The sequence below is a fragment of the Euleptes europaea genome, chromosome 9 (assembly GCF_029931775.1).
Source record: "Euleptes europaea isolate rEulEur1 chromosome 9, rEulEur1.hap1, whole genome shotgun sequence".
NCBI lineage: Eukaryota > Metazoa > Chordata > Lepidosauria > Squamata > Sphaerodactylidae > Euleptes > Euleptes europaea.
In genome coordinates this window covers 60,772,169-60,786,271 of record NC_079320.1, presented here as the reverse complement: position 1 = coordinate 60,786,271, position 14,103 = coordinate 60,772,169, and the positions used below count along the sequence as shown (strand labels likewise).

The 14,103-nt window shown below is 47.2% G+C and overlaps 1 protein-coding gene across 1 annotated transcript in view; it reads right to left on the bottom strand.

Moving 5' to 3' along the window:
* Positions 1–12,949: 12,949 nt before the first annotated feature.
* The window catches only part of LOC130482362 (cytochrome P450 4V2), a 30,080-nt gene continuing 28,926 nt past the window's right edge, over positions 12,950–14,103 (bottom strand). Inside the window, exon 11 of the mRNA XM_056855070.1 lies at positions 12,950–13,167. Coding sequence (XP_056711048.1) covers positions 12,950–13,167 — 218 coding nt within the window. The remainder of the gene's footprint in view (positions 13,168–14,103) is intronic.

The following is a 14,103-nucleotide window of genomic DNA, read 5'->3' as shown; positions in this document are numbered from 1 at the left end:
GGCAGGTGAGTAAAAAAGAAAATGTTTCTAAGGTCACCTGGTGAGTTTTATATTTGACTAGGGAGTTGAATCCCAGGCTACACAATCCTCTCATCCAACACTCTTAACCACAATACCACACATCGTTATTTAGATGTCAAAAACAGGTGTATGAGTGAACTACTTCAATATAAATTCTGCTCTGTACTGCGCTAGAATTAATCTGAAATCCCTCCAGTATAAACAAAAAGAGACCATTTTATCTCCCTTCATTGTGCACATTAGAATAACATTATAATTTTCTCCTTCTTGCCTTAGCTATCTGTGCTGATTATTGAATTGCTACTTTTAATCCATCTAATTATGTCATGTGAAGAATGTAAGCAATCTAATACATTTTAAAAATCACACAGTTAACTTTAAGAAACTTTAAGCAATTGCTAATATGGAATAACTGGAAACAATGTGTTAAAAGTAAGACATTGTGCAGCGGTTTCTGATCTCTCTCTCTCTCTGTCTCTCCGTCTCTTTGTCTCTCTCTTAAATGAAAACAATTGACCAAATAAGTAAAGGAAATTCATTACCTGGAGTCAGTTCCTGTAGTGGTTGTAAATTCTTGGACTTGACAAAGCACTATGTCAAAAGATTAAATAAAGAAGGAAAAACCATTCCAGTTTTACAAAGTTGTGCTGCTCATAGCAATATTTACTCACTTGCTCTGTTTACCTTTGATGTGCGCTTGCTCTGTCAATATTGTTTCTCCCTTTGGAAAATGATGGACAGTTGCCCTAAATTAACGGACACAGATTAAAAAAACACACCCAAAAACTTGGTTCAGTAACTTAAGCTGGTTCACTAACTTAGAGAACTGCATAAGGTAGAAAAGAAAATCACTCCAAGAGAGCTGAAAACGCTGATTTCACATCTTATATTTTAATAGCAAAGTCGGCCAACTCTTTGGATATTTAAATCCAGTGACTGGAGCTGTGAACAGGCAACACATATCTTTCCACAAATGAAAAGGGTCCAGGTTTGCAGAAAAATGTGAAAACTTAAAAAAATATACATTCAATGAGATTAATATGAAAAAGAGAAATGGAGTGCCTGCAGCTTTAAGCAACAGATTCCCTCAGTGGCTGTTGCTAGGCAACCACAGCATTTCAAGGCTTGGTTCTGTCAGAAAAAGCAGGGGGAGAGGGCCCTTTCCAGGCCTATTTTGGCCTTTGTGGGAGGACCCCTTGGGGCCAGGCCTGGCTAGGGTTGTCACTTCCAGGTTGGAAATTCCTGGAGATTTTGTGGTGGAATCTGAGTTGGGCAAGATTTGGGGAGGGAAGAGGGCTCAGACAGATATAATGCTACAGAGTCCACCCTCCAAAGCAGCCATTTTCTCCAGGAGCCACAGATTTATGTCATCTGCAGTTCAGTTGTAATTTTGGGGGATCTCCAGGTGCCACCTGGAGGTTGGCAACCCTAGGCATGGCAGCAATCTCTTGGTAACTTGATACTACTTGACTAGCATGACTCAACTAGGTCTGGCTGCTTACTACAGTTCAACAGCAGCCACCCTATTAAAGTTAGTGTGGTGTAGCAATTAAAACTTCAGAACAGGGTCTCTGAGACCAAGGTTCAAATCCACATCTTACTGTGGAAGTTCACTTGGTGATTTTGGACCAGTAACATACTTTCAGCCTAACCTACCTCACAAGGTTGATGTGCAGATAAAAAGGAGGAGAGGAGACTAATGTAAGCTCATTTGGTCTCCACTGTGGAGAAAGACTATAGTTTTCCAAGGTAGAGGCTGCAGAGGAGGGAGAGGAGATGGAAAGCTTAAGACAGGAACAGATTAAGGTAGGTTGACAGTTCAGTTTGAAGGAAAAGGGTTGCCAATTCCAGGTTGGAAAATTCCTGGAGATCTGAAGAGTGGTTCCTGGGGGTGGTGGGATTTGAAGAGGGAAGGGACCTCAGAAGGATATAATGACATAAATTCCATCCTCCAAAGTAGCCATTTCCTCCAGGGGAACTAGGGTTGCCAATATCCAGGCGAGGGCTAGAGATCACCTGGAACTACAACTGATCTCCAGATGACAGAGAAAATGGCTGCTTTGGAGGGTGGTCTCTATGGCATTATACCCTGCTGAGGTAGCTTCCCTCCCCAAACCTCAACCACCCAAGGCTCCACCCCACATCTCCAGGAATTTCCCAACCTGGAGCTGACAACCCTAAGAGGAACTGATCTCCGTAGTTGAGAGATTCATTGTGATTCTGGGGGAGCTGCTGCCACCACTGCAGCTGTGGGTGTGGGGAGGAAGCAGGTGAGCGAGCGGCCACCGCTGCAGGTGTGAGGGGAAGAGGAAGTGGGTGGGTGGGAGGTCAGGTGGGTGATGGGGGGCAGAAAGAGAGAGAAAAAGTGATGGGGAGAAACCAAGAGAGGATGCCCTGAGAGGTCAGGGATCTTACCAAGCAGTGCATCAAAAAGGGAGGGAGAACAACCAGCAGCCAACTTCGCCCTTTAAGATTTCACAACCTGTGTAGGACCTGCCACCCAAACGCTGCAAAGGTTGAGGCAATGGAGTCAATTTTGTAATGCCTAACAACTGCTGCCCAAGTGGCCACCTTACAGATGTCCAACAATAGAGGCATTTCATGTTGATGTCCCGAATCGCTGCCTGGGTGCTGTGGTTAACATTCCAAAAATGAACAAATTGAAACTAAACTCTGAAAAGGCAGATGTAACGTTGTGTGATTTTGTGATTTTGTATTGTGGGATCCTGCATGGCAGGGGGTTGGACTGGATGGCCCTTGTGGTCTCTTCCAACCTTGTATGATTTTGTGATTTTTTTGTGATTTTATGGTGGTAGGGAAGGCGGAGGTCTTAAAAGACTTCTACCTTTCCCTAAGAAACACACACAATCCCTTAGCTATGGAAAGTGCATCCAATGCTGATACCCTTCTGACCCATGTAACTGCCACAAGAACAACATCTTGAGGGTGAGGAACTTGCGCTAAGCCTCCCTTATTGGTTTGAATGGAGCCTGGGGGAGCTTGCAAGTCTCCAGGAAGAGTGGATGTAGAGTCTCCAGGAAGAGAAATGATGTACAGCTGGGAGAAAATGCTCTTCAGAAGATGTTATCTTTTCTTTTGCAAATGTTAATAAATTATTATTTTTAAAGAAAAAAAGATGCTTTAACTTAGGGTGTCAAGACAGAGTGAATCCTTTGACGGAGACTGGACAGACGACAAGACAGCCACATGTATACATAGTGTGTTGGGACTCCATCTCTGAGCTAAGCCTTCTTATTGAAAGGATGTGACTTGTGGTAAGATAAGATACCCTAGAGTCAATGCTTTTCCTCCTACACCACCTTACTTAAGCCTTCCAGATGCAGTCATCTGGTGAATGGTAGACTGCATTCTTGAAAAAAAGGATAGTTTTTGTTACCTGCAATAAGAAACCTTCTTTCAGTAAGATTTCCCACTCAATCATTAGGCGGTCAGATAGAGCCATCCAGGTTCGGGATGGAGAATCAGACCTTATGTCAACATGTCCGGTGAAACCTCTGAGAGCCAGCATGGTGTAGTGGTTAAGAGTGGTAGTTTGGAGTAGTAGACTCTGATCTGGAGAACCGGATTTGATTCCCCCCTCCTCCACATGAGTGGCGGATGCTAATCTGGTGAACTAGATTTGTTTCCCCACTCCTACACATAAGGCCAGCTAGGTGACCTTGTCTCTCAGCCCCACCTACCTCACAGGGTGTCTGTTGTGGGGAGGGGAAGGGGATTGTAAGATGGTTTGATTCTTCCTTAAGTGATAGAGAAAACTGGCATATAAAAACCAACTCTTCTTCTTCTTCCATGGTTGCAAAGATGGAGACTGGTGACTCAAGAATCAGTGTCTCCTGGACCATGCTGTGGCTACACAGACCTGCTCGGCTGGCTCCCATTTTAGCTTTCTCAAGATGCTGGAGAGCGCTGGGATGGGGGAGGAAATGCATACAGTATCCCCCCCAGACATGATGTCATCAGGGCATATATCTGATCTGCTGTATGGCAATAGAACTGAGGGGGGGGGATGCGGGAGCTTGGTGGTCTCCACTGTTACAAATGTATCTATCATCGGCTGTCCAGATTTTGTCGTCAGCTGTCAAAACAGTTGGCTGTTCAGGGTCAAGACGACTGTGACTGAGCCAGTCCACCTGCACACTGATAGAGCCCTTCAAGTATTCTGCCCATAGAGGCTAGATGCATCTCAGCCCAAGACAGCAGAGTTGTTATGTCTTGCTAAAGGATCCTGGACCTGGTGCCTCCAACAGCTTTTGCTGTTGTCCGTTTGGACGAGGGCACCAGGGTTAGATGGATAGCCCTGAGCTCCAGAACGTTTATGCTCTGGGAAGTGTGATGGGCAGACCAAGCTCAGTAATAGATATTGTGATGGAACAATATTGCTGTTGCTGAAAAAAGGAGGGGGGGTCTCCTTTGACCATCAAAAGGCTATGCTGGGGATCATGGAAGCTGCATGGACAAAAGCCATGTGGAGCAGCTGTATTAAGCAGGGGGATTCAGTGAGGGAAAAAGCTGGCTGGAACCAACTCATAGGACCGGATGGGAACCATCTGTCCAAATTCCATTTAGAATTTGTTTTCATGGCCCCCTACATACTACAATGTGAGGGGACATCTGTAATAACCTCACAGCATTGTGTCGACTGAGTTACAAGACACTTTCACATCACATTTAGCAAATGTCGCTGTGTTTCTGAACACACTTCCTCAAAAGAGAACGATGCAGAAATCCACAGTGCGTTCTGGTACAAAGCAAGTGTATCTTTGAGTATTGGATTCTGGAGATAAACAGAGAACGATCATCGTTCTCACACAGTGGGTTGGATCCAGACTAAGTTTTCCGTCAGAAGAACAGATCGTTCCTGACTCCCCCCACCTTCCACTGCAGCCTATGGACCTCTATGAAAGACTGCTCCTGGGGCAGGGGGGTTAGAGGACTCCAAGGAACATGAGGTGGGTTTGCAGTGAGAACTGCCAGTTTAGTCTGGATCCAACCCAGTGCCTGGGAGCTTCCGGGGGCATGTGAAACCAAATGTGAACCAGGGCTCTTCTTGAACATAATGTGCTCAGGATCAAGGAATTAAGAAGACATTAAAGAAATAAAGTGAGCCCCGTGGCGCAGAGTGGTAAGTGGCAGTACTGCAGTCCAAGCTCTGCTCATGACCTGAGTTCAATCCCGACGGAAGTTGGTTTCAGGTAGCCGGCCAAGGTTGACTCATCCTTCCATCCTTCCGAGGTCGGTAAAATGAGTACCCAGCTTGCTGGGGGTAAAGGGAAGATGACTGGGGAAGGCACTGGCAAACCACCTTGTAAACAAAGTCTGCCTAGTAAGCATCGGGATGTGACGTCACCCCATGGGTCAGGAATGACCCGGGGCTTGCACAGGGGACCTTTACCTTTAAAAAAAGAAAAGAAATAAAAGCATATAGTCTTGTGGCACCTTAAAACACATTTATTGTGAAATACATAAAGTAGGGATACGTTTTTAAGGCACAACATGGTTTTGTGTTACATTTTCCTTCATCAGAGTAACACAGCCACTTTGCTGGAATTCATCCAAAGGTAAGCATAATTAAACCTTCATCTTTCACAACAACAACAAAAATAAAACAACATTCCTTCAGCTTGTTTAAGCACACCTGTCTATCCTGAGCATTCGGGGGGAGGGGGGCCAGGGACTACTTTTTCAAAGTTATACATTCAACTTCATGTAATAACAGTATTTCTTCAATGTGTTAAGAAAATGTATTTTAATAGCCGATAATTACGCAAAACCCCTGGCGTGCTTTCGGTGAATGAAACTTCATGCAATAGCAGAAGATACAGTTTTGTCAGTATTCTACATATTTCCCCCATTGGAAAAATGAAGAGGCATTCTTTTTCATTCCTGCATCAAATTAGTTTGCCAGGTTTTCAACGCTGTGGGACACATTTTGTCCTTAAAACAAGTGCAATTGAGATGAACCCTGCATCACTACAGAAATGTATGGTTTACAGTGTTGCTCCACATGGAATATCCCATGGTTGTACCTTTACTGGAGACCAGTGAAATTGCCTAGAACGAGCCTTGGATACATACCGTGAAGGCTCCTTCTGCTCTGAGATACGAAGGGCATCTATGATTGGGTGTTTCGGCTTCGCTCACTTCGGGAGGCAGGACCTAAAAAGATTTTCACTCCCACTTCCTGTTTCCTGGGATCGCCCCCTTCTCTCCAGTTCAAGACTTTCCGAGAATTTCCGGGCTCAAACGAAAACTCCCCAGGAAGGAAGTAGACTCATAAAATGTAAAGGTGTTAATATCTATCGTCAGTGTAACAGATGAGGAACAGTAACACGGAAAGGAACAGTGCAAACAGGTGAGTAACAGTCATAACATATAAAACTTAGCTGGTAAAGGAACAATACCCTCAGGGAAGAGGAATAGTAAGAGGAAGCTAACTCATTTATTGAGGTTAGTTTAAGGTCACTTGGAAAAGAACTAATGATAACCTCCTTAGCCTGTCCAGGACGTGTTGGGCGGGGAGATGCCCTTCGTATCTCAGAGCAGAAGGGGCCTTCACGGTACGTATCCAAGGCTCGTTCTCGCTCTGAGAGAGAAGGGCATCTATGATTGGGACATACCAGAGCTGTCCCGAAAGGGTGGGATTAGACGTCCTGCAATACACTCTGAAGGACCCGTCTGCCAAAGGCGGCGTCCGACGAAGCGTATAGATTTAGCTTGTAGTGTCTGACGAACGTGAATATGGAAGTCCATGTTGCAGCCCTACAAATTTCTTCGATTGGGGCCCTACGGTTGAATGTGGTAGAGGTGGCCGCACTCCTCACTGAATGGGCAGTAATTCTGGAAGGGACTGGCAGATTACTGTGAGAGTAGGCAAGAGAGATACATTTAGTGATGGTTCTACTAACCGCTGCCAGGGACATGGGTTTTCCCTGATTAGGCTGGGTGAGGTTGATGAAGAGTGACTCTGAATTCCTAATGGGACCAGTACGTCTAATGTAAATCCGCAGGACTCGCCTCAAATCTAGGGAATGCCATTCCTTTTCTTTTTGAGTTTTGGGATTGGGGCAGAAGGAGGGTAGCACTAACTCCTGCTCCCTATGAAACTTGGAGCTAATCTTTGGACAAAAGGAAGGGTCCGGCCTTAAGACTACTTTATCGGCGTGAAAAGTACAGAGCCCCGGTCTTATGGACAGGGCACTAAGTTCTGAAACCCTACGGGCTGATGTAACTGCTGTCAAAAATAGGGTTTTCATTCGCAGCCAACTGAGGTCTACTCGTCGGAGAGGCTCAAAAGGTGGTTTGGTTAAGGCAGTTAGGACGGTATGCAAGCTCCATGTCGGAAACCTATGGATTACCGGTGGGGATACCAGGGAGACTCCCTTCAGGAAGGCCTTGACGTGAGGGTGCTTGGTGATCGGAAACCCTGAGACCTTGGGAACTATGGTGGCAATCGCCGCTAGTTGTCTGCGAAGTGTGGACACTTTCAATCCCTGTTTGCGACCATCCTGCAAGAACCGAAGAATATGAGTTATACGTGGTTTCAGGGGGTTGATCTTTTTACGACGACACCATCTTGCGAAGGCTTTCCACGACGTGTTGTATATCCTGATAGTGGAAGGTTTGCGGGACGCCAAAATGGTTTCGGTAATTTCTGCGGAGTAGCCTAGGGCTAGGAACCGGTCCCTTTCAATACCCAGGCGGTCAGATGGTACCATCCTGGGTTGGGATGGAGGATTGGACCTTGAAGGAGAAGGTCTTCTCTGTTCGGTAACTTCCAAGGTTCCTGGGTGGACAATTCCATCAGGACTGGAAACCATGGACGACGAGGCCAGTAAGGAGCTATTAGAATCACTGATGCCTGAAGATCCCGTATGCGGCGTAACACTCGTGGAATCAGAGGGAACGGAGGGAAGGCATACAGGAGTCCCTCGGGCCAAGGGGCTATCAGAGCGTCTGTCTGTTCTGCCCCGCGCTGTTTGTATCGTGTGAAGAATCTTGTTAGTTTTTTATTTCCTTGGGCTGCGAACAGATCCACTGTTGGTTGCCCGAACCGTTGGGAGATCTGCTGGAATACCTCTTGATGGAGTGACCATTCGGCTTCATTCAGGGTTTCTCTGCTTAACCAATCTGCCTGCACATTCAGGGTCCCCTGAATGTGTTCTGCTGAGATGAATGACAGGTTGGCTTCGGCCCAGAGCATCAGTGATCTGGCCTCCCTGCTGAGTGCCATGGAGCGAGAACCCCCCTGTTTGTTGATGTGGGCCTTTGTGGCCACATTGTCCGTTCTGACCAGGAGGTTCGCGCCCCTGATCTGTGGTTTGAAGAATTTCAACGCCTTTAGAACCGCTCTGGTCTCGAGGACATTGATGTGTAGTCTTTTCTCTCAAGCGTTCCATACTCCCTGTGCCGGTCTGCCCATGAGTGTGGCTCCCCAACCTGAGAGACAGGCGTCGGTGAAGATCTCCGTCGGTGTAGGTCTGATGAATAGAAGACCCTTGGACAGGGACGCGGGATCCGACCACCAAACCAGGCTGGATTTCACTTGATCCGGGATGGTCAAGTTCCTGTCTCTTTTCCGTGCAATGTCCTGTTGGTACATGTTGAGAAAGTTCTGGAGTGGTCGGGCGTGTAACCTCGCCCATTGAACTGAAGGAATGCAGGATATCATTAGGCCCTGAAACTTGGCCAATGACATGAGACGAGAAGACTTGGCGATGATCGTCTTTTTGGCAAGTGTGCAGACTTGTGCAACCTTGTCCTCCGGCAATATGAGTAGGTTGCTGGTCGTGTCGATATACACTCCTAGATGGCGAATGCGCAGGGAGGGGGAGAGATGGCTTTTGGCGATGTTTGTCAGGAAACCGTGGTCTGTCAGTATTTTTAGGACAACGGATGTGTGGTCCAGGCTCTGTTGTTTCGAGGCGGCACATATGAGGAGATCGTCCAGATATGGATAGATTCTTATCCCCCTTTGGTGCGCCAAGACCACCAAGGTCAACATCACCTTGGAGAACACCCGCGAGGCGGAGGTCAACCCGAAGGGGAGGGCTCTGAATTGATAGTGGTGATGGTGAAACTGAAAGCGTAGGAACCTGCGGTGGGAAGGATGGATCAAAATGTGTAGGTACGCTTCTTTGAGATCCAGTGATGTAAGGAAGTCTCCCGGTCTGAGGGCCTCTGAGATGGATTTCAGGGTCTCCATCCGGAACTTCTTTCAATGGACAAACTTGTTCAAAAATTTTAAGTTGAGGATGGCACGCCAGCTGCCATCTCTTTTTGGAACAGTAAAGAATATTGAGTAGACGCCAGATTTCTGTTCCGATAGAGGGACCTCCTCTATGGCGTGAATGTCCAGTAAGTATTGAACAGCCGCCAGCGTTCTCAACTTCTTTTCCTTGTTCAGAGGGCGAGGAGACGGGATCATCCGGTTTGGAGGGTTCCTAAAGAACTCTATTAGATAACCCGATTACACTATCCGCATTACCCAGGGGTCCGGGTGGGAGGAGGACCATTGGTCCTGGAAAAGGTTGAGCCTGCCCCCCACAGGCTGTGGAAGTGAGTCATTGTTTAGGTTGACGTGGGTTCTTCTCTCCTCTATCCGATTGGGGATTGGAGAAGCGAGAGTTCCTGGAATATCGGCCACCTTTGCGAAAGGAACCTCGCTAGGGATTCCATTGACTTCTTCTAGTGTCTTGCCTGTAGAGTGAAAGAGGGTGGAAGGGCCGAAAGGAAGGCTGGTTTGGGTATTTGTTGTCCCTACGTAGGACCTTGGGGAGGGCCTTCTTTTTATCCTTGGTTTCAACAAGGATTGATTCTAGAGATTCTCCAAAGAACTTGTCACCTTGATATGGGTAGCCCATTAATACGATTTTGGAACGGTGCTCAACTTGCCAAGGGCGTATCCACATGGCTCTTCTGGCTGCTACTGTAGTTGCCATTGCTCTGGCTGAGAACACCATGGTGTCGAGAGAGGCGTCGGCCAGGAAGGAGACAGCTTTTAGAATCCTTGAGACTCCCTCCAAGGCATTCCTGTCATCTTCAGGAATAAGCTGACTTAACTTCCTGACCCATACTATTGCTGCCCTAGATACGAGGGCCGAGGTAATGGACGCGCTAGCGGCCAGGGCTGAAGCCTCATGAGAGCGCTTGCAGGCCAGGTCAACCTTGCGATCAACTGGATCTCTAATCATGACTTGACCTTCCTCAGTGGCTAAGTCTGAAGAATGCAAGGCTGAAACAGGGGATTCTACTATGGGCACGCGTAGGAGATCTGCTGAGGCAGTAGCCAGGTTATAAAACTTCTTGTTGTTCTGTGGAACCCTTTTCCCTTTTAGGGGCTTCACCCATTCTGCCTTTATCAGTCCAGTGAAGTAATCTGGGACTGGGATATGAGTAGAAGGGGAGTCATTCATGTGAAAAAATTCCTTTGACCCTTTTAGTTTCTCAGAAGGGCAACCTTTAGGGTCCTCAGAGAGATCTAATGCTGCTAGGGTTTTTGTTAGAAGAGAGGGGAAATCATCCGCATTAAAAATTCTATTTTGCTTATTTTCAACAACTATCTCTTCCCCGCTGGAGGAGAATTCGCCCTCCTCTCTCTCTTCCCCCTCCTCATCCGAGGAAAAGGGAGAAACATTGGGCCCCTGTTGGTCAGACAAGGGAACCGGCTGGGCTCTTGATCCGGTCCCTGTGGTAGGCGTGTGAAGCTTGCCTGCTTTGGAGCCAAGTTTGGCGCTTTTATTGTGCCTGAGGGGAGAGGCCTCCTTGGAGGCAGATGCAAGCGGGGGGGTGGGGGGGGCTAAACTGACCATGCGCAACCCCTCTGCAAAGGAATCCCTGATCAGTGCTGCGAACTCAGCACGTAAAATTTCCAGTCCCCCCGCCCCTGCGAATACCGAAGACGAGGGTACATTACCAGTGGCTGCTCTGGCGGCAGGCTCTGGGCAAATGGGGTCGGCGCCATCTTGTGGAGTCGGAGCGACCACAGTCGCTGTGTGCTCTGCGCCTCGGCCCTGAGTCGAAACAGCAATAGCCGTTGAATGCTCTGGGGTAGTAGCTGGGATCGGAGCGGACTGAACCGCTGTGTGTCCCTGAGCGCCGTCTGGTCGGGTTGGCTCTGCGCTCATTTTACGGAGCTTCGGGGCTTTTTGTACCCGGGCGGCCGTGAGGAGGCATTTCGCCGCTTTCCCTCACGCCGAGCTGGCTTTCTTTTTCTTAAGCGCGGCTTTTTTAGTTTTAGCCTGGGCGCTTGCCAGCTGGCTGGAAGAGGGCTGGTTCCCTTCTGTAGCTGGTCTCAGAAGGGAAGGGTCCAGGTCGCCCTGCATAATGAATTGGTCTAGGCAACCGTCCGCCATTTTGTTTTGGCGGGAACCTCGTTCCTACCCCCTCACCCCCAAGAGAGAAAAACTCTAAAAGGGGTAAAACACACAGGGGCTGACACACAGAGGTAAGGGGAGGGGAGGGGGTAAGAGTAGAGAGTACAATAGGAAACCTTTCCAAAGCTGAGCAGAGAGCTGCAAAAATACACGCTCTCCCGATAGCGAGGCAGGAAAGAACTGGAGAGAAGGGGGCGATCCCAGGAAACAGGAAGTGGGAGTGAAAATCTTTTTAGGTCCTGCCTCCCGAAGTGAGCGAAGCCGAAACACCCAATCATAGATGCCCTTCTCTCTCAGAGCGAGAACCATGCCATATGATAAAAATTGAGAACTGTAATAAACATTGTTGTAGGTTGTTGGCAGAGGCAAGGGTACACCCCCATACAGCAGTGAGTTTCAGCAGCAACCATGATGCTGTAGGAATACACGAATCGAGCCAAATGTTAACGCAATGCTGGATGTGAACCATCTTCTAGTGATTTGTGCTGAGTGAACCAGAAACAAGGCAGAGCACTGGCTCACTTTGCATTCTTTGCATGCAGAAGGGCCCAGGCTCAATACCCAGCATCTTTGGTAAAAAGGCTCAGGTGGTAGGTAATGTCAAAGATCTTCACCTGCAACCCTGAAGAGCTCCTGCCAATCACAGAATATAATATTGACTTTGATAGGCCAATGGTCTGCTGTGGTATAAAGCAGTCATGTCAACTAGACACGTATAACAAAATATATTCAGCCGGTTGTTGACCAGATCTTTCTGGCTAAACAAAGGCCGTTTATGCATGGTAATTAGCAGCACATCCCAGGATGAAGTGCCCACAATATCTTTTGCGTTTTTCACGCTGAACCGTCATTCAGGAAGTGACTGCAAAGCCGGCGCATACCCGCTTCACATTTCTTAAGATCTCCATCAACACGACCTTTTGTATTTGCTCCGCCCCCGCCTCGAAGAATCCCCTCAAGGAAGCATACAAAACCACAGCCATGCTTTAGCTATGCAAACGGTGGTTGCTAATGGAAGGAATGAAGGAGCAGGGAGTGTGTGTGTGTGTGGGGTGGAATTTCTCCTTTTACATCTGGACCATGAATAGGCATTTTAAAGGTCGCATTTAAAAAAAAGAGCTTTGAACGAGCATCAAAATTGACCCTGCATAAATGGCCTCAGAGAGGATGAAAAACTCTATGTCATAGTTTTTAAGAGCTTTGGATCTTTATAGCTGTCCTACACAAAAGGGCACTGGGCTATTGTTTTAAATTATAAATTAAATCCATAATTAATTTATATACACATTGTTTCTAGTTCTCAAAATAAGCATAAACATTAAATTAAACTGCTCGTTAAAAATGAAACCAGCTATAATTTTTGCCCTGCTCAAGAAAAAAAATCAGCCACCCACTCAGATTTAAGGATACAAATGTATCATTCAGAAGTCATCTTGAACATTCCCAAAAACTGAAGGAAGATTCAGCTTCTGGCTTTTAGCTGTTTGTTTTAGTTTGTTTTCTAAAAATCAGTAGGCCTGAAAAGATATAACACTTTAGATTTTATATTGGGAGAGTGAATCTTCCAGGGGTTTATCATTTTCAGAAACAGAAGCATGTCTCCTTTTTAAATGAATCCAGACAGGGCCGTTTGGGCGAAGAATAAGCTCTGGGACAGGCTCAATTTCTCCATCCTTCTGTGTGGTTTCCACCCAAAAGTTCCGCAAGACGGTGGCTAAAACAGTCTTTTCTTCCATCTGCGCAAAGCGTTGACCTAAGTACAAATGGTAAGAAATGGTGGTTACAGTTTACCATGGTAATACTCAGTCGCTGTTACCCATAATGGACTATATCAGGGGTCCCCAACGTAGTGCTCATGGGCGCCACTGAGCCTGCTGACACCTTTTCTGGCGCTCGCCAAATGTTTTTAGGAAGTGAGTGGGGCCATGTAGGGCTTTTGTCTGGCAAGGCTTCTGATTGGCTGTGCAGATTTTTTTTAAAAAATGTTGCTTTGGCAGCAGCTGTCACCGCAGCACAAGGATCTACGCTGGGTTACTGAAGTTAAACCATGGCAATCGTTTTTGGCTGACTCTGCCTCCCGCGTCCCGCTGTGTCCACCATGCCGTGTCAGAATTCCAAATGTGCCTGCAGGCTCAAAAAGATTGGCGACCCCTGGATGCCACCGATTCAAGGTACTTGGGTAGATGAACAGATACGGCTCAGGGTCTCTACCTCCTCACCCCTGATCTGCAGACAACTTGCTTCACATATGAGGTGTAGAGGCATATTAGCCACTCTACATTTTATGCCTATGGTAACATGGTAACAACTTGCAGAGGACAGACAAGTACTGGAAGGTTCTGGCAGAGAAGGCACACCTCTGCACAGTTCCCTATACCATGCTAAGTTAAGTACAGTAAGTGTGCCTCCAGGGGAGAGACATTGTTTGCCAAGCCACGCCTGACCAGTCGGGGAGGGAGAAGGGGCTTGAGACAAGTGCTTCCCTCCCGCAAAAGGCAGGGAAAGATGAGAGGGGGGGAAATGTGAGGGGATCAAGATGCAGATCTAAATTCTTGGTTCTTAAGTTTCCACAGCCTTTGCATTTTATGTAAAAACAGCATCCAGCCACACAATCTCCCCATACAAATTATACCCCACCTCCCAGGGTAGCCAGCCTCCAGTTGGAGCTTGGAGTTTTCCAGGAAATACA